The following is a 20,223-nucleotide window of genomic DNA, read 5'->3' as shown; positions in this document are numbered from 1 at the left end:
TCAAAGTTTCTTCTGACCAATCACAAACCACTTTGCTTTGAGGTGACGACGGATGTGCGCATGTGCAGGCAGGAAGCCGTGTGGAATATGAAAAGAGAGGTAAACAGCTAACAGTTAGCGTGTTAAACGGTAAGCTGCCCTATTTGTTGTTTTTACTTCTGTGTATTTCATACTTAGTCTGTTCATACAGCGTTCTGAGAGTCCTTAAGACTTCTGTTATTCACTATACTTCCCGACTGTGTCTTTTTTTACACAAACCGTGTCGGCAGCACATGCTGTTTCTGTTAGCATGCTATTACTGACACAGATATGATGATGCTAACAATCTTCTCTTTTTTTTATAGGATCAATATGGACGCACAGAAAGATCTACAGCCGCCCAAACAGCAGCCTATGATCTACATATGTGGAGGTATATTGCTGATGTTGCTTGTGCTTAGAGTAGAGCTAATTCTAATGCTAACGATGCTGTAATGCAGCTTTTCCATCTACTGTCACTGCTACTAAAACTACTTCTCCTTTGGGTGTTTATCTTACATTAGACTACAGAAAATGAATAATTTTAGTAGAAATGATTCATCAGCAGTACTTTCCCAATGTCCACAATACAGTGACGAAGGATATATATTCAGAAACTGTACTCCTGTAAAAGTACAAATACTTTATTTAACTTTATAGGCTGTACTTTATAGACCAACCAAGTGTTTGTGTACAACACGTAGCATATGTTGATAATAACGCAACATAAACAACCCCTGAAATGTTCACTCTGCTTAAATTACTTAGCATTGCAAACACCATTACTCTCATTGTTTTGTAACCACATCTCGTATATCCTTTGCGACTGGTTAATTGGATTGTTTTAAATTGTGGTTTCGATTTGAAATTGCTTAATTACCCATCCCTTGTTTTACAATTCTACAATTTCATTTAGCAGACGTTTTTATCCAAAGCGACGTACGTCTGACAGCAGATACAACACAAGTTTTAACTTTGTAGTTCGAGCCAAAGTGGAGCTGATTCTAAGATACCGAGGGTGGTTGGGTTCCTTCCCACCGTTGTTGACCACTTGCTCAGAGGGAGTCTAAAGGCAACTTTGGATTGTTATGTTCTCTGTTTGAATTCGTCAGGTCTTCACTTTACTATGTTCAGCGCTGTGAGATGACATATGTTGTGAAATACGCTATGTGAATAAAATTGAATTGAATTAGTTGATGTATTGCATACTTTAATTTACTGACTGATTTACATGACTTCACAATTTCTGTCTTTACTTGCAGAATGTCACACTGAAAATGAAATTAAGGCTCGTGATCCTATCAGATGCAGAGAGTGTGGATACAGGATCATGTACAAGAAGAGAACAAAGAGATGTATCCTTTTGTGTGCGTGTGGGTGAGGAGGTGGTATATTCAAAATAACTGATGGACTTTATTTGTGTATGGAAGTGAGCAGTAGTTTTATTTCTCCCAGTATTTACTTTTACAAATTACCCCACTGCGGGATTTATAAAGGCTTAACTTATCTTATCTTGCTAACATCTCAATATAAAGTCAACAAAGCATATTAGTTTAGACTAAACACTACAGCAGTGTTCATATTAAAGTATTAAATAATATGTATTGCCTTTTATTCTTAATCAAATGTGTGACTTGGATACTACAGTGTCTGTCCATTTCCTTGACTCTTGGATTTCAGTGGTTGTGTTTGATGCCCGATGAAGAAGAGGAGAGCAGCAGTTTGGATGATTCTTGTTGTTTACTGTTTTTTTCTATCATATCACCATGTAAATAAATAGACCTTGAGGCCTGGCTTTGGATTTCAGAATTATTCATTTTCATGTCAACATAAACATTACTGGGGGTTTTTAATTGGTGAAGAAGTTTTGATTTATTAAAACACATTTTTAATTGACTGCTTTCACAGTTTTGTCTTATTTGTAATCATCTGTGAATGGTAATGTTTAGATCAGCGGTTCCCCAAACTTTTCTAACCAACACCAACCAAAATAAGTGTGCCAGTGATTGGAGGCGGGTGAAGCAAACAAAAGTTACACATGCCTTTACACATGCACTGATAGGACTATCCCAATGTAGGCATTGTAGCAACACAAAAGAACACAACAGATATAACAGAAAGCATAAATCAAACTAATCTATGTGTAAACTGTACCACTGGGTAAACATACGCAGTGTCAGAGCAGCAGAATCACAGTTTTTTAAAAAAAAAATCTTTTGTAACTTATGACTGAAATGTGCGTTTTTCTAATGTTTTTTTTAATTTCATCTTAATTCTTGAAATCATCTTGCAAAACCCCCCTTGTGTATCTCGGAACTGCCCAGAAGGTCCCAACCCCTATTTTGAGAACCACGCACATAGATGAAACAGGGACTTATATTTCTCAGTTTTTATAAAATTACCTATACTCTTTCAGTCACTTATCTTTGACATGCTGTAAGATGTTCATAGTCCAGGAGTTCCAAACATTTCTGACCTATGGCCCCTTAAAACAAGTGTCTGATTTAAATCTAAATACTATTTTTAATTAAAAACACGCAGCTAGAGCAGAGTGAAGAAATTACCATAGTAATATGTGATGCAGAAGTGTGTTTTTCTGCTCTTCTAACCTTTTAATAATATATTGTCACCTGAGCTTTGACTTCTGACTTGTGTTATCAGCCAGAGGGCACCGTTAGTCTGGTCACAACCTATACAATAATGAAGGTTTAATAATACCTCTGTTGTCTTTTCCCCCCCCAAAGTGGTGTAATTAGCAAATGAGAAGATGTACTTTTGTGTCAGCCGGGGTGAAATTTGTCCTGCTTGCAAATGCTGCACACAGCTGCATAATATTTACATGATACATCAGAAACAGACGACACACAGATGCAAAATTATGCCCCTGATACGTCAAACACAGCTATTACCAAAGCATAGAAGACAGTGACGTGGTCAATGAAGTAGCAGAATAACTTAGAAACCACATGTAAAACTGAGCAAAGGCCATAAATAATTAAGACATTTATACTGAAACAAAACAGTCAATGGATAGTACAGCACTTCAGTACTGTCCATGCATTCACACAATTTCTGCACTGCACCCTTTGATATGCAAAGAGAACAGCTTTAACTTCTTTAACATGCACATTATGCCCCCTACATTTTGAAGTAGCTTTAATGTGGTTACAATTATTTTTATTCCTCGCTGACCAACATTTTCAGCTTTGAATGAGAAGATTGATACCACTCTCATGTCTATGTAGTAAATATAAAGCTGCAGTGTATTAGCTTAGCTCAGCATAAAGACGGGAAACTGGGACACAGCCCACACGACCCTGTCCAGAAGTGACAAAATCTATTTGATCTATCTGTCCAATATTGCACATTCTTGATCAATGACATGAGGAGAAATTACAGTGAAAACTTCATCCAAAACTTTTATCCTTAATATTTCTTGAGATATTGTCATCCAAACATTGCCTCAAATGTGCGAAAATTTAGATAAGTCAGTTGACAGGCAACTAAAAAAAGTCTTAAAAGTATTACACATATCAATGTAAAAGTTCACATATAGAACAAAATCTATAATTTATTGTTTAAAAAAGTTTTAAGCGAATTAAAGATGGTTGAACAGATGATTTGAGATGGAATAACCTCTGAAAAATGTCAAACTATTCCTTTAAGTGACAAATCGAGCTCTATTTAATCACCATTTTCACTATTGACTAATTTTTTTGGCACTCTAATGTCTGAAATGTGATTATTCATAATTATTTTATAATGAATTCACAACACCAGGATCCTGAAACTAAAGAAGCTAAATGGAATTCAGTCATCATTCGATTAATCATTTACACATTTACATTTATTATTTACAAATGTCATAATGTCCTCTGTCAAAAAACAAAAAAAGAGGAAAAAGCGTTAATTGTAAGATGGTGAGCAAATATGTGGCACTTTAACTTGGTAAACTGCAATAAAAGAATAAAATATAATCAACATATCTTGTTCAGTGGGTAATTCAGAAGCAGTGGTTTTGTAGTTTGTGTGAATAATCTATACAGTCTGACCAGGTGCTCATTCAGTATTTCCATATTTCTGTGCGCATGTTCCACCTCACTGGAGCCACCAGTCCTTTTGCTCTGAAGTCTAAGCCGAGGCTCTCCCGTCAGAGGCGTCCTGCTGCAGCACTGCATCGCTGTGGCACATCCCCCCTCACTGACATCACTTGTGACGCCTCAAACTGGAGGCGTGTCCAGCAGAAATCCCCAGCCAGGCACAGATGTAGCTGCAGCTCTGAGAGAAGGAGAGGCAGGGAGGGAGGAAGAGTTTGAACACACTGCAGAGGGAGTGCAGCTATGGGGAACGCACAGGAGAAACCCCCTGGCAGCGGAGGAGGGGCAGCCAGACCGGATCAGGCCACAGCGGGGAGCGGGACGAGAAGCCGGGGTGGAGGCGGCGGGGAAAAGCCCCAGAATGACAGAGCTCAGGAGAAGGGGGTGGCCAATGGCACTCAGAGAGAAAACAGCCCTGCTGGTGGACAGGGGGAGCAGGGCAGCCCTGCAGTGGACACAAGTTACCTGGACGCTCCTGCCGGGGCCCTGCCTCCTCACCTGGCCCGGCTCAAGAATGAGGGGAACCACCTCTTCAAGCATGGGCAGTTTGGAGACGCCTTGGAGAAGTACAGCCAGGCCATTGATGGATGTGCTGAAGCAGGTGGGGGAGACATGAAAGGCTTGTTTGATTTCTTATTAACAGTATTTCATCCAAGCGGAAACAAATCTGTTGAGCATGAATGTAGGTTTTTCTGTTGACATGTGGTAAAGGAAACTCTCTGGAATTCACTATAATCTGTAGCTCCGGTTGTATGCACTGGAGAGCTTATGTCACAGCAAATTACAGTAAGAATATAAGGCTGCAGATAAGAAGAATTCTCTTACATAATCCAATAATGGATTGGTCCATGTCAGAATGTAGTTGAAATGTCCCTTAGGACTCCCCCAAACCCAAAGTAATGTCTTTAAAATGCTCCAAAAGAATATAAAAACAGCAAATATTGCCATTTTAGATTCTGGAAACTGTGAATTTCTGGCAGTTTTGCTCAGAAAAATGTCAAATATTTCATTATTAAAGTTGCTGCAACAATGTAAGTTCTTCTGCTTCACGACAACTCCTCAAAAGCAGCTTCTAATGAAGTCACTAACGACAACAGATGGGTGGCACAGACTGACCTCTCGTAGCATCTGTGTATTAGCCCTCGTAAGGGTATCAAATACAAGTTGACTCAGAGAGTGTAATTTGGCTCCATAATCCTCAGTGTCCCATGTCAGTTATGAATACATTACGCCGCTGCTTGCCTTTCTGCACAGTTGTCCTCGTCCTGCACCTTCTGCACTGTACTTGGTATAATTATAAAGTACAGAATGAGTCCAGGTCACTTGAGTTTTTTGTGTATTACCCAGAGACTGTAGCTGAGACATGAGGCGTCACTGGTGATTTGTGAATGCAGAGAAACGCTGGCCTGCAGATAGAAGTCATGTGCCGGTGCGTAGGGCCTTTTTGGAAAAGACTCAATGTCATGCTAAGAGCAGTCGGCCAACTTCTGCTCTCGCCAGGGTGATGCTGCAGCACCGTAGACAGATTTACGACAACGTATGACAACGTATTAAAAGCACTGACATTGCTTTGAGTCTGTTTGCATGAACAGTGTTGACATCAGATCTGCAGCAGCGTGTAACAGCGGTTATGAAACTGCAGAGGAGACTCACAGGAGGAGATCAGAAAATGAGCACCAAAGGGACTGTTAACAAATTCATCTGTCTGTCTACCATCCACCCCTTCAGCCTTTCTAGACAGTTGAAATTGAGCTGCTTCTCTTGATTTCTCTTCAGTCTGAAGCTTCTCAGGCCAAGACCACAAAGTCTAAAATCATGTTATCAGAGGAAAACAACAACAAAAAAGAGCTGCTGTTAATGTACAGTGTTATTCTGCCCTTACTGATGCCTTTTTGACATCAAAGATGGTCTGAGTGTTCTTTCAGTCTGGCTTCTCACATGAGTGGTTCTGATTGTCCCCCTGCAGGCATCGATAGTCCAGAAGACCTGTGCATTCTCTACTCCAACAGAGCTGCCTGTTACCTAAAGGACGGAAACAGCACAGACTGCATACAGGACTGCACCAAGTACGTGACCACTGTCAGCTCTGTGTGTTTCTGGCACTGTTATTTTTTTTATATTTGCAAGGGCTTTTAATGTACCTGTCAGGTTTAAAAGGAGCACTTCACACATTTTGCATAACACTGTCAGGATTGCAATGGACAGTGTTTCAAAAAAAGGCTCAAAACTCCTCCAGTGCACACACAGAGGTACAGTCAGAGGTTGGTGTCGTCACTGTGACACCAACCAGTAGTTTGTGGACTACTGTTTTGAAGCCTTGGCATTTTGGTCATGGCCAGCTGGGGAGGAGTGAGGCATAGGTGTGACCCTGAGGACACTACGCGTACTGTTACCAAACACTAAATGATTAGCTATCTGTAGCTTTAGCTCACTCACTTTGATGCTAATTGAGATGCTAATTGACTGGAAGCATAAACTCGTTAGGAAAATGTTCACCGAGGTAATAAATCAAGTGGGAAGTCGGGTCATTTTCACATAGACGTCTATGCAGTCTGACTTCCAGAAGAGTCGCCCCCTGCTGGCTGTCAGAAAGAATGCAGGTTTAACACACACATTTTTCCGACCCTTCGGCTGTAGGTCTTCTTCTTTTATGCATTCTGTTTCTCTTCTCTGGACTTACGATGCGACTTGACTGCCAAAATGTAGGCTCATGTCGGCCTCTTTATCAGCTAAAGCACCCAGTTTCAAGGGTCGCTCTGCTGTTGTTGGTCATTGAAGTTCGGGTAGGTTTGGTCAGAGCTGATCAACTCTCGCTCACATGCACATATATTTCACAATTAGTGGCTAATGTAGCCTTGAGCAGAGATGAAGAGCGGCCTACAGAGGTCTGCTAAGCTCACTTCTTCATAATAATTCAGCCTCACATCACTCGAGGCTGGTTATTACAGTTTGCCTGCACTGGAGGTTTTATACCTTTTGATCCATTTTCACGCTTTGATGTGTGAAATTGGTGGAGTTCCCCTTTAAGAATTTGTTTTCTAATCCTTTATCTCAGCTTTTTAGGGATTAATTGTTTAACATTTGGAAAGACAGAGTGTAGATCACTATATTAGCATATTATCTATGCTGCTTTATTTTTGTAAAAGGCTCAGCTTTAAAAAGTTCCACTTTTTCCTTTTAAAGTTGTCTTTTTAATCAAGTTTTAGGTGTTTTCATTTAATCTCTCTACATCTTTTGTTGTGATTTCGTGTTAGTGTTAGTTGTTACCCCCTACAAGTATATAAACTCACTTCATGACAGTTTTTTTTCCACCGGATATTACTTACATAACTGAAAACATGCCTTCCCGTTCACTGACTGTTACCGTCAGAAGAGAAAAGGGATGTTTGCTTTGTAATCAGCCCATGACGCAGCACACAGCTCACAAATCGCTGAGCTTTTCCCACAATAACATCATAACCACTGATTGTCCCTGATGCTGCAGTTTGGGATGTTGATATCGCTTGCAGCAATCTTTCACACGCTCATGAATGGGAAGATCAGTCCGGTTACACCTGTGACACGGTGCGGAGGTGCAGACGGTTTGATCCCTCTGTCTGTGCATCTCTCTGATCCTCTTTAGGGCTTTGGAGCTGCAGTCCTACTCCTTGAAGCCCCTGTTACGCAGAGCTATGGCCTATGAGTCACTGGAGCGCTACAGAAAGGCCTACGTGGATTACAAGACCGTCCTGCAGATCGACACCGGGGTGCAGGCGGCTCATGACAGCGTCCACAGGTCAGCGGGACACAAAAGCCAAACACAGAACGCTACAGACTTATACAGAGGCTTCACGGTCAGAAGTTGAAAGTAAATGTTGTTGTTGCTCATTCTAGAAACCCACAGAAGACTTTTTTAAATGATATTTTTGTTGAAACATAATACACTAGAGTTTAATAGCTGCCTTTATTTTAAGAAAAACCTACTCTTTGATTGAAACAAAGGCTGAAGAGGTGCAAAATTCCATCCAGCCAAACTCTGAAGACAACCAGTAGCTCCACAAGGACACAAACCTACATTCAGACTCGACTTCCAGCACCAGTAAAGGTTTACACAGCGACTATGAAATGTGTTGTTTTCTGTGGTGATCTCGGAGCTTTTTCAACTCCAGCCACAATTTGTTTTACTTTGTCCCTTTTCCAGTCTGACCACACTGCACACAACAAAACAGCTGCAGAAGTGATGTGGATTTGAGACTCAGCTGTATTTCAACCTCTTAACATCCATTCCATAAAATTGAATTTTCATAGCGGGCACACCCATGTGGAAACATCGTTAGAAAGCATGTTTATTTGAATGGCAGCATGTGGCTAAAACCAGCTTAAAGACCCCCTTAAATGAAAATCAGGCTTTTTACCTTGTTCACGTGTCCTGTGAGAGTTTTTTATGTGCTTATTTCAAGCAGTGAACTCCATGGCTGAGTATTTCCATCCTGAAACTGTGGTTGACCAATGACAGTCTCAGAAACATGAACCCAGATTTCTGCGGTTTCATATGTAACAAAGAACCAATCATGCCAACTTGCAAATTGGAGCTTTCTGTGCCATTATTCTTTTTCAGAATCTGTTTCCAGTTTAACATGTTTGGCTGAATTTCTATAAGCAGAGTTGTAGGTGAGCTGGTGTGCTCGAGCTGCAGCCAGTGCATGGGGGTTGGTGACTGCACATCTTAAAACAGGCAGTGTGCAGGTACATCTGAGCCATTTTTAGGCAGGGAGGGATTGTTTTCATAGCATAAAACCTTTAAATATGTAATTTTGATAAACAGAGTTTTTAGGGGTTTAGTCAATGACCGCAGAGGGATCCGGTGGCATGTTACCTTTGATTTTTCATTTGCCATTAAACTGCTCAACTACACCATCCTCTAAGGTTCGGCCTCCTCTTAGCATCGATGTGGAGCCCACAAACCCGGTAGAGGATGCAGCCTCAGTCCTGCTAAGAATGTGTTTTACTCTGCTTTTCTTCTGCCAGGATCACCAAGATGCTGATTGAGCAGGACGGGCCTGAGTGGAGAGAAAAGCTGCCAGAGATTCCCGTCGTCCCTCTGTCTGTCCAGCAGCAACACAGGGAGAAACCCATGAGCGTGGAGCAGGCTCAAGCCAGGGCCGCCAGGGCTGCACAGGAGGAAGGTGAGCCGGATCACTTATTTCTAGCTTGGGTGGTTAAATGACTCACATGAAGGGCTGCCGGCTGTAAAGATCTTCAGTTGGCATCCAGTCGGGGACACACTTAGAAGAAATCTGACATCATAATGCTTTTTTTCTTTTTTTCTCTGTGGGAAAATATTCCTGAATGAATCGTGGATGATCAAATTCGTACCGTGTTTTCATGAAGAAACCTGAGTTATGGGATCGTAAGGCAGCAGCAGCAGCAGAAGTCAGTCAGCGAGAATCAGTGTGTAACCGCTGAGCTGTGTTGAAGGCAGAGTCCTGCTATGTGTGTGTGTGTGTGTCTGGGTGGACTATCAATAATGCAGAGGGAAGGCGATCCACACAGAGTATAGTGCTGCTGTAATGGAACAATCCAGGTCAGGTTTCTTCTCTGCTCCTGCTGCTCACAGAGACCAAAAGGCTCCAAATGTACCATAAACCTAAATATATTTAAACACGTGCAGTGCAGTATGCTGCAATAAACACCAATACACTAAAAATTAAATAGATTTTTTTGTCTTTATCACAAAAAAACTCCAAGCCTAGAATGTAACCGGTATCCAGCAGCCCATACGGATACATATATAAACGGTTAATGAGCATATCACATAGATGTGCTAATCTCAGAATAGCTGCTGCTGTTGCTGGGGAAACAGATGTGAAGCTGTCAGTTTTTATCACCACCTATTTAGTGAGAAAATCTAATTTTACCTCGACAATCAAGCAACATTTCCTGCATTTAAAAGACGCAAACTTCTGTCAGTGCGTTCATCATTTAACCAAAATAAAATGTAGCTTTGCTTCACTGAGCAGTAACTCGGTGTCGGTGATAAGTCGGCACAATCCACTTTGTGTTTTAAGTGAGGTGATTGAATTTCCACACCTGGGAAAACTCTCGCTCTTTTTTTTCTCCTGCACATATAATTAGCGGTTTAAACGAAGCAGAGTCACAGCTTCTGACCGGGGGATGAAAAGCAGGAACGAAATAAAGTCAATTAAAGTACCTGGACAAACAGAGTACATTAGTAGATTATTCTTTAGAGGAATTTCCTTTAATTTACCATGTTTTAAACTTTAGGAGTTAAATCATCCTCCTGACTCTTCTGAACAAACTAATACATACTATTCAGTGTATTTCATATAATTCCCAATTCTAAAAAATGTGTTAATGCGACAGTTTAAAGCAACCGGAGAGACAAAAGTGTAACCGTCTCTATTATATCGCTGGTGGAATAAATTTTCTACCTTAAATAAGATATAAACACAAGTACAAAATATGAAATAACAATCTTTTTTCCATGTATTCTTTGCTGTGGTTTGATAGAGTGCTTAAAGTTGAAGTATTCACACACGGGACTGGCTAAATGTGGTCATTTATAAGTACATTAAAATGACAATCTGGAGCTCTTTGTTTTTTTTTTTTTAATTGCCTGTTAAATGACTCAGTGTCTCAAATGTTCAATTTAATAACTCATAAAAGCACAAAAATGACATTGCTCCATCCTAATCAGCCAGCGTTGATCATCAAAACACTGGAAATAAACTCACCCACAGACTAAGCCATTCATAAAAATAACATTGAACTGAGTCCCATGATAAAGATGTGAAAAACTGTTACCATGATAACTGAGGTAAGATAAAAATTAAAGTAAAATCCCCTCAAACAATTACACCAAAGGAAGAGTTCATTTACTGTGTTCGGTCTCCGGTGTAGCTAATGGGCTTTAAATAGCCGCGAGTTAAACGAGCACGGCGGTGTGATTGAGCTGCTGTTGACGCTGATGTAAAAACATTCCATCACTCTCCCGGCGTTGGCAAGCACAGCCGTGTGCACCTCCGAGCTAATTACATATTTAATTGTTTTTAAAAGTGAAAAGAATCCGACGGAAGCAAACAGAGATTACAAACGAGCTTCTCTTCAAACGCATTGTTACCCTTTAAATCGTCAACTTTATCTCATTAGGCCCTAATTGACTCATTAGGGCTTGTAGGGCGGGTCAAGGATTGTTGTTAGGACTCATCAGAGCTCGGCCCTGAGGTCACACTCAGCAACTACAATGGCTCCTGGCAATAACAACTGGCAATGAGTGACTGAGAATCTCATAATGAAGCTTACAGATACCTGGTAAACGATATCAAAATGCCCCCACGTTGCGGTTTCCCTGGTCCGAAATGTCATTAAGAGATTGCAGTTAGAAGTCAAGACAACATCTGGAAGACCAAGAAATATTTAAAGATGAACAAAAGCAAATTTAAAGCCCCATCTGACCGGAGGATGGTGTGCTGGTACTCAGAAAAAAAATCCTCCCTGCAGCAGCATGAGAAAAGCCAACATCTCAAGTATGAAAAGCAACATCTGGACAACCCCGAGTCATTTAGAAAGCCAGCGCTGTTCACAGATGAAGGTAAAACTCAATCACCAAAGGTATGCTTGGATAAAAGAAGCAGAATTGGATTCAAAGAACATCTGTCAAGCATGACAGTGGAAAGATTCTTCTCCGGGGTTTGTCGGGCAGCGTTGCATGAAAAGATAAAAGAACAGATTCCTTTAAATATCACCAGATTCTGGATACAAACGTCCAGAAAGTGAAACTAGAAAGAGGATAATTTCGACAATATGACACTGATCCAAAGCAGACCCCAAACTCCACCATGAATCACTTCCAGAAAGCTGAAGCTTGTTTGTTTACGGTCTCCTGAGGTGAACATCTGTGAGGGGATCTGAAACATGCTGCGCAACAAGACCGTCTGCTGATGTCTTACTTATCTGCAACGGTGCATTAAAAAACAATCAGCAATCTGAACCAAGAACATATGCAGTTGGCACACACAAAACTTTCAAATAGCTTTATTTTTGCTCCCCCAGAGCTCCACAAAAAAAGAGATTCGCCTGCCTTTACATTGAAATGTTCTGATGTAGGATTTTATTTTTAATTAACATACATATTGCATAAAAACATTACTACCAGATGAATTGTTTTGTGACTTAAAATCCATTTTCGTTTGTCAAATAAATAACATCGGAGCACCGCCATTTTTGCTTTTTATGTTTGTTAAGGAAGTTTCTTGTTGTCTGTAAATATTCAGATTTATGCTTGGTACATGTATTTTATTCTTTTGATTTACATCCAGAAAATCCTCTGCTCACAGCTTGACACTCGGCTTTCATAAACTTTAGAGGTGACTGATCTGGAATACTGGTGTTGTGCTTATTAATTTAGTCTCCCAGCAACAGAGCATTTCTAAAATAGAAAAGTCTGAGCAAAGGCTGTCAGAGTGGTGTGTTACAATATTATGTTGTGTTGCAGGATTCATTTTAAATGGGCACGATGATCAGGGGCTGCAAGGTGTCTCGGTGGTTAGCACCGTTGCCTCACAGCAAGAAGGTCACCGGTTCGCGTCCCAGTGAGGACACCTGGGATCTTTCTGCGTGGAGTTTGCATGTTCTCCCCGTGCAGCGTGGGTTCTCTCCGGGTTCTCCGGCTTCCTCCCACACGGTCCAAATACATGTTGAGGTTAATTGGTGATTCTAAATTGTCCGTAGGTGTGAATGTGAGTGTGCTTGGTTGTCTGTCTCTAGCCCCCCCATGACCCTAGAGAGGATTAAGCGGTGTATAGATGATGGATGAATGGATTGTTTGGGAAATTTTTGCAAACTGACCAAAGATTATAAACTGATTCTGACCTTTAAATCAGCACTTTGTAGTGTTTTCAAAATGAAAAAAAAAGTGTATAACTATCCATAAACACGCCTGCTGAGTCAAGTTTTCGCACTAAATAAATGATTTCACAGTTCGTATCCTTCGTTGCGTCATTTGATGAATGCCAGGCTCGTCTGCGCGTGTTTCCACAACTCATTACATGTAGGGACTTTCTCAGCACTGCAGACAGCTAACTAAGGAGGAGTTGACTCATCCACTCTGCTCCGTTCAGACGGCCGCTGACAGGATGATGGATTTATTGAAAAGTCCTGGAACCATTTGCTGAACTAACAGCAGAGGCCTCTTAAAAGACAAACCCATTTAGTGCAGCCGGACTCTGACATTCGCAACTCAGCCAGAGCCTCCACAGAACAAAATGATCCCTTCATGAACTCTAGCTACATCATATTTTCGGATTTTAACCAGTTAGACAAATAGTGATTGTTTTCATAATTGCAGAGACATTTTTTGTTTCTTTTGGTATATAATTTAAATGAGATTTTTCTGTCGACAGCCAGAAGAAAAGAAGCCCGCTTTACTTTACTCAAACACGAAGGCAACAGCCTGGTGAAGAAAGGAAACTTCGAGGAGGCTCTGGAGAAGTACAGCGAATGCCTCACCCTAAAACCTGACGAATGTGCTCTTTACACAAACAGGTATGAACGAACCAATTAACACACACACAGGAGGGTTGTTTGATCTCTGCAGCAGTGACTGAAACCTGAATACAATTAAAAGAATCACTGTGTGCTGTAGAGGTGTTGTTACTGTCCGTAGATACACTATATGGGCAGGACAGGACGAAACGAGACCAGGATCTGACTGAAATCTTGAGTAAAAGATGCTATCAAGCTCTTTAAAAATGTGTAGGGGAAAAAAAAAAAATGAGTATGTAATATTTGCTTGGCAGTGTGTGTGACATGGACATTTTTGTCTTTAAGGTCCTGAGTGTGATTTATTTATTTTATAAATATTACACCACTTAAAAAAATAATAATGCATTAAAGTCTGTTGTTGCAAACTGATGGCTAATCACACACTGTGATACGAAAAATAAGCTTGGCATTTAAAATATGAAAAACTTTTTTAAAAAAAAATAAATAAATAAATTTAAAAAAGCTGTAGTACTATGTAAACAAACAAAACATTTAATGGGTTACAGTCCTGAAAATGAATGCATATGTGGACATTATCATCAGGACTGATGTTGGTTTAAAAAACTTAGTGAAAGTGGAAAAGTAGTGATGATGTTCTAGATGTTTATGGCAGTTTATTGTGAGGGTTCAGTCAAAGGAGGGATCCAAAAATGCAACACAGGGTTTGGGAGTGAAGACAAGAGGGATTTATTTTACAGTAGTAGGGAACCAAGGGACACCGGGAAGCTGGTGAGGGTAGCTGAGTGAGTGAGGGAGGTCCTGGGGAAGTTTCCTTGCGCGGGGGTGGACCCAGAGATGAGACGACTGAGGCTGGGGTTCTGCTGCCAAAGCTGAGCTGTACGTTCCGTCGGGGAGGTTCTGGCAATAAGCACAGACGTAAACACACATTAGATACAGCAAGAATCACAAAGCACGAAGTTCTCAAAGCACGGCTGGCCTGTTCCCACTCTGAGGAGTATAATCCACTGGCGCTGGAGCACAGGTGGAGGCAGGCTTTATGCAGCGCTGATTGCTGATGGAGGAGAGTGAGTGAGAGCTCTCCCATCTGGAAACACCATCACCGCCACCAGCAACCACAAGCAGATACACTAAAACAGTTTCACACAAAGCACAAAATTCGGATCACCATAGTTTATTATGTGGATATTTTTGTCTTAAAGGTCCTGAGTTGTTTTTTTTTCTTCTTCTTTTTAAATCTGATGGTGCATAAAAAATAAAAATGCATCAGAATCAATTTTGCTGTTGCCCAATGATGCCCAAGATGGTGATAGTTCTCTTTTATATTATCCTTTTAGCGTTTAGTATATGGAAAAATAAACCTTTTTGACTAGTACCAACAGTGGCATCATGTAGACAAATCCTGAAAATGAATAAATATTTGGACATTTTGATTCCTGATGTGGTGACAGTGAAAGTGGAACATAATATAGACACACAATATTTTACTGCAGTGGACATTTTTGCCTTTTAAAACCTATGTGTGACTTTTTAAAACTGATGCCTGAAGGTTAAACCTATCAAAATAATCTGTTAAATTACCAGACACAAAAAGAGCTCCTCCTCAAAGCTAGAAAGCAAAACTAATTTTGACTTTATTTCTTCATCTTCCTTTCCCAGCAGCTCATCTTTCCCACATTTCTCAATCGTTTTTCAATCTAAAAGCAGCTCCAGAGTTTACATGACATGACATATCTGTGTGGAAAGATGGGTTTTCAGTTTCACAGATGCCAGGACTGACCCAGAGGTTGTATCACTGAGCTGATTTGAAAACTATGACCATCATCTTTAAGAACATTACAATTGGAAAAACAGTAGAGGGCACCACATGCTCACCTGGCGTGTCAAACCTGTTCTGTTGCAGCTGTTATCACTCTTGGTAACATCACTTATAATTCATGTCAATATAAACATTTTTAGAAATAATGTAATTACATAAAACAGCTGGTGAAGAGTTGAGCAAAAGTTACAGTTTGCTTTTCTTTCATGATTTTGACTTAAAAGCAAGATCTAAAGTTGCACACATGAAAACCTAAACTAATGGAAAATCATTTTTTTTGTGTGTAGCTGTCAAAGACTGCACGAATCCCTGCAAATCTTATTACACACTGCAACAATCTCCATATGAACAAGTCATTGTTTCCTGTCACTGAGTCCAAAAAGTTGGAAAAAGTGTAAAAATCTGGCAGTAGATTGAGATGATTTCAGCTCTTCTCCGGCACACATCCACTCATTTCAAGAGTTTTCTGAAGATGCATTTCGCTGCAATTAATCAAAACAAGTGAAACAAGTTGGTTTGAATTAGAAGTGGCATGAAATAACCTCAACAGATTTATTTTTTTTGTGTCCTATTTTTGTTTTTTAAGCAGAGAGAGCATTTCTAGTTCGGTCCTAATAATCGCTACCAGCTGCAGATGAGTGATGTCTGAACCCTTTGCTCTCCTTTAGAGCCATTTGTCTCCTGAAACTGAATCGCTTTGAAGAGGCCAAACAGGATTGCGACTCTGCACTGCAGCTGGAGCCGGCCAACAAGAAAGCCTTCTACAGAAGAGCCCTGGCTTTTAAGGGTTTACAGGTGCCCGACACACTCCATCACACACACACACACAAGTGAATTAGATTTATTTTAAGATGCTGGTTTGTGCACTAGTACTGATTTCCTCCTGCTCTTAATCTATGTTTGGGTGTATTACCGTATTTTAGGACTACCTGTCAGCCAGCAGTGACCTCCAGGAAGTCCTGCAGCTGGACCCCAACATCCGGGAGGCCGAGCAGGAGCTGGAGGAGGTGACGGGTTTGCTGAGAAAGACCCTGATGGACTCTGCGAACAGGGTAAGAGTACAACAAACACGTCACCTCAGCAGCTTCACTGCTTTTATTGTAATTTTAAATCTCCCAATCAAAACCACAAAGAAGCTACGTTTTGATCACTCCCTTCAGGTGTGACGGCTCCTCGCGATGCACAGGTGTGGACACACATCGTACTGTAGCAGTTGTGGACTTTTACAGCCATCAGCTGCTGTGAGTAAGACGTGTAAAAATGGAAACGACTGACTCGAGGGACGAGCACCACTGCGGACGACCAGCTTTTTTTCCAGCTCTGCAACGTGTGCAAACCACGCGGCTGAGTACACAACCTTACATAATGGGGAAGCTTTATTTAAAAAGGTACCTGTGACCTGCTTGCACTACGAATCATTCACATTGTGATGTAATGTACTGTAAATACAGTTTCACGTAACAGGCTGCAGAGCGCTGTTATTTGTTAAGGGTAACACGGGGGTCGGGGGGGGGAATAGAGTGGATAATGTGTGCCTTACTGAGATTTCTACCGCAGTTAAGAGGAAATACGCCAACACTAAAGATCTTCTTTTGGTTTGTTATGAAGACGCTTGGTTCCAAGAAGGACTCACAGAAACTGATCTGACTTAAATGCATTGTGTGGTGAAGGTGCAGGTCGGTTGGAGAGGTTTTACACTTCATACATTATCTCCAAGATTCTTAGCTATTTCAGTACAAGGTGTTTACATGTGTTCTCATAGCAGCTGCGAGTAATTTAAAAAGAGAAGCCGTAAGAATAAACTGCTGTCACATCACATTAGCGACTGAATGATTTACTGGTTAAACTTCCACATAAACTCAGAGCTTAAGTCTTCTGTTCCTTGTAAGATCGTCACCTTTCTGGTTTTAGACAAACATTACTGAAGTTAATTAATCATGCACTGTAAGACTTACCGTAGCTCTCAGGTTCAATCTTGAATGTAACCAAGACAACTGTGTGTCTTTTTGTGTCAATAGTTGTACAGTATTTAACTTGTAGCATATGACCGCATCTCTACGCCCTTCCAGCTGCAACAAAGGAAGAAAATGATCATCAGCCTTCATATTAGTTTGGCTCATAGAATCCTTCATGTCCTTCTCTACGGTGATGATATCCTACTTTACATCACCAAAAAGATTACATGAATGACTGAGTTTGGAGCCTGAACATTTAGTTTGTTGGAAGCCATTTTTCACCAACCTAACTTCACACCTCTTTAAGACAACAAGGAGAGAATTAAGTCTCTTTGTTTCTTTTTAGTTCCTACATTTTACCACAAAGGCAAAAAACACACTCAAAAGCAGGTCTGAAGTAGTAAGTAGTAAGGTACAGTCGTGAGTCGATAATTCGACCCTAAACAATCCGAAAACCTTGCTATCCGACAGGTTTTTAGGAAAAACAAATGGAACCTATGAAAAACAGCCTTAACATACCAACAGCCTTGGATTCTGACTCTGACATGACATTTTATGTCACAAATCAGGATAACGGCGTATTATCTGACTGAACAATCCGACAGATTGGCTACGTTCAGACTGCAGGACTTGATGCTCAATTCTGATTTTTTTGTGAAATCTGATTTTTTTGTGAATTCATTCATGTTTCCAATTAAATGTGGACACGACAATGTCACGCGCAGCAAGTGTGCTCAGTGTTTATGGAAGTAAACATGGATGGTAACAGTGGAGTGTATCTTGTCCCCCACCGCCACCGCCGATGGTGGAAACAGAAGTGTGACCGCTAACTAAACAGGCATCAGCAGCCAAGTACTGCCTGTGTGTTCCAGTCACTTCCACCCCAGGGGTGCGCTCCGACGGGGTGGAAATGGTCTCCCGACCGTGCCGAATATTCAGATATTCATCATTAATTGGATCTGTGTTGTTCAGACTGTCATGAAAAGATCACATACAGGTCGCATAGGAGAAAAAAAACCAATCAGATTTGGGTCACTTCAGCCTGCTGTCTGAACGTGTTTACCTTTTATGTCAACTGATGACAATTATGTGTGAAATCCAGCAATGCGTAGTGTTGTAACAATACACTAGTTATTATAACAACTATGAACAATAATTAACAACAAATGAGCCTTCCAGCATCAAGCCCTCCTTGTATCTCCACCTCCGTCTTGACAATCCGACAGCCTTGCTATCAGACATAAAAGAAGGTTTTACATCTAGTGTCGGATTATCGAGTCATGACTGTACTGGCTAAAGCTACTTGCAGAACCTGAACAATAAACTCCAACATTACAAAATAAACTCTTCCTACATCTGTGCTTGACTTTCTGCTATTTGCTTCACCAGTCTGCATTTTTTTACATTTAAGAGGGACTAATTAGATATTTATAACTGTTGGTCCGCTGAGTTTTGTGAAGCCACTTAACTTCAACAGGAGCAGAGGTCCTTGTGCTTTTTAAACATCCCACACCATCCCTAGGTCTTTGTACAGCACAATGTGCCACAGCTTTTACGTCACTTGAATTTTGAAGAATAAAGTATTAGTTCAGTTTTTCCAATCTTATGACCCCTCTTCCTCCCACACTCTGGTTTCCTCTTTTCCTTGTTTTTTTTTGTGTTGTAAAAATAAAATGGCATAAAAATCTCATCTACATGAAAACACTTGATATGAAGCTTACTAGTTGCGGACGATGTTTGTACTGCTTCATGGAATGTAAAAGCATGTACTGTATGTAAATAGACTGAATGCAAATGTAAATAATAAATCGCAACGTGAATGCTTTAATGTGCCTTTCTTCTGCAGAACCTTCAGCCGTTACATTAAAACCGCCGACAGGTCAAGTGAATAACATTGATCATCTCGTTACAATGGCTCCTGTCAAGGCGGCGGAGAATATTAAACATCCAGAGAACAGGCAGTACTCGAAGCTGATGAAGCAGGAAATATGTGCGAGTGGAAGGCTTGTAGTGTTCCTGGTATGCAGCGGTTCAGGGAAGGACAACCGGTGAACCGGCAACAGGGTCACGGGCGCCGAGGATGGCTGATGCACGTGGGCATCGGAGGCCGGCCCGTGTGGAAGGAGCCCACAGAGGAGCTACTGTGGCACAAATTGCTGAAATTTCTTAATGCTGCTATGATAGGAAGGTGTAAAAACACACACATGGATGTTACTTTGACAAGTACAATCTACCTAAACATTGTTGCCCGACACATACACCCCATTCGTGGTATTCATCGTTCAGCTGGCCCCTGCCGCCCTGCAAACATTGTTCAGGAAAGGTTTGAGGAACATGATGGTAAGTCTAAGGCAGGGGTTTCAAACTCGCGGCCAACTGAGGCGGGCTACTATAGCTTAGGCTCGTGACAGCAACAGGAATTAGCAACATTAGTCACTTGAAACGTGATTTGGGAGTGTCACAGAGTGGAGGGAACATATATCTTGTCACCCAGTGCAAATTTTTTTTTTTTTTTTTTGCTATCTGTGTGAAAAGCTCTTCTCCACCATCAACTTTAATAGGTCAAAGTACAGGTCCAAACTTACTGATGAGCATCTTCAAGCCATACTGAGGGTCTCAATTGCTTCCTCCCTCAAGCCAAATGTGGCTCAGCTGTGCAAGACCAAGTGTAGGTAAGAGAAGCCTATGTTCTGAAGAACCTTTCATGTTCAGACTTGTTAATAAAGATTGAGAAGATTGGATCAGTTGTACTTTTTTGAATGCTTGAAACTCTTTTTTTTGTGGAATACGCTATCTCCAGCGGCCCCCAGGTAAGTTGAGTTTGAGACCCCTG

General features: G+C 41.0%; 2 protein-coding genes across 3 annotated transcripts; both read left to right on the top strand.

Moving 5' to 3' along the window:
- The first annotated feature begins 48 nt into the window (after positions 1-48).
- Positions 49-1,914, top strand: polr2k (RNA polymerase II, I and III subunit K). 2 transcript variants are annotated; one of them, XM_008300887.1, is made up of 4 exons: positions 49-129; positions 345-412; positions 1,281-1,373; positions 1,699-1,914. In XM_008300887.1, the coding sequence occupies exons 2-4, from the start codon at positions 352-354 to the stop codon at positions 1,719-1,721; spliced, it is 177 nt and encodes a 58-aa protein (XP_008299109.1). In that variant the 5' UTR covers positions 49-129; positions 345-351; the 3' UTR covers positions 1,722-1,914. The 2 variants fall into 2 exon arrangements, with proteins under 2 accessions (XP_008299109.1, XP_008299117.1); XM_008300895.1 differs by having other exon boundaries at positions 60-99.
- A 2,444-nt stretch (positions 1,915-4,358) lies between these two features.
- spag1a (sperm associated antigen 1a) lies at positions 4,359-16,774 on the top strand. The gene is made up of 8 exons (XM_008301287.1): positions 4,359-4,716; positions 6,082-6,181; positions 7,738-7,890; positions 9,123-9,280; positions 13,517-13,658; positions 16,104-16,230; positions 16,359-16,487; positions 16,596-16,774. The coding sequence occupies exons 1-8, from the start codon at positions 4,359-4,361 to the stop codon at positions 16,599-16,601; spliced, it is 1,173 nt and encodes a 390-aa protein (XP_008299509.1). The 3' UTR covers positions 16,602-16,774.
- The last annotated feature ends 3,449 nt before the right edge of the window (positions 16,775-20,223 follow it).

The sequence above is a fragment of the Stegastes partitus genome, unplaced genomic scaffold (genome assembly GCF_000690725.1).
Source record: "Stegastes partitus isolate 25-593 unplaced genomic scaffold, Stegastes_partitus-1.0.2 Scaffold34, whole genome shotgun sequence".
Classification (NCBI taxonomy): domain Eukaryota; kingdom Metazoa; phylum Chordata; class Actinopteri; family Pomacentridae; genus Stegastes; species Stegastes partitus.
The sequence above is the reverse complement of the archived record's forward strand: the minus strand, read 5'-3'. Positions and strand labels throughout refer to the sequence as shown.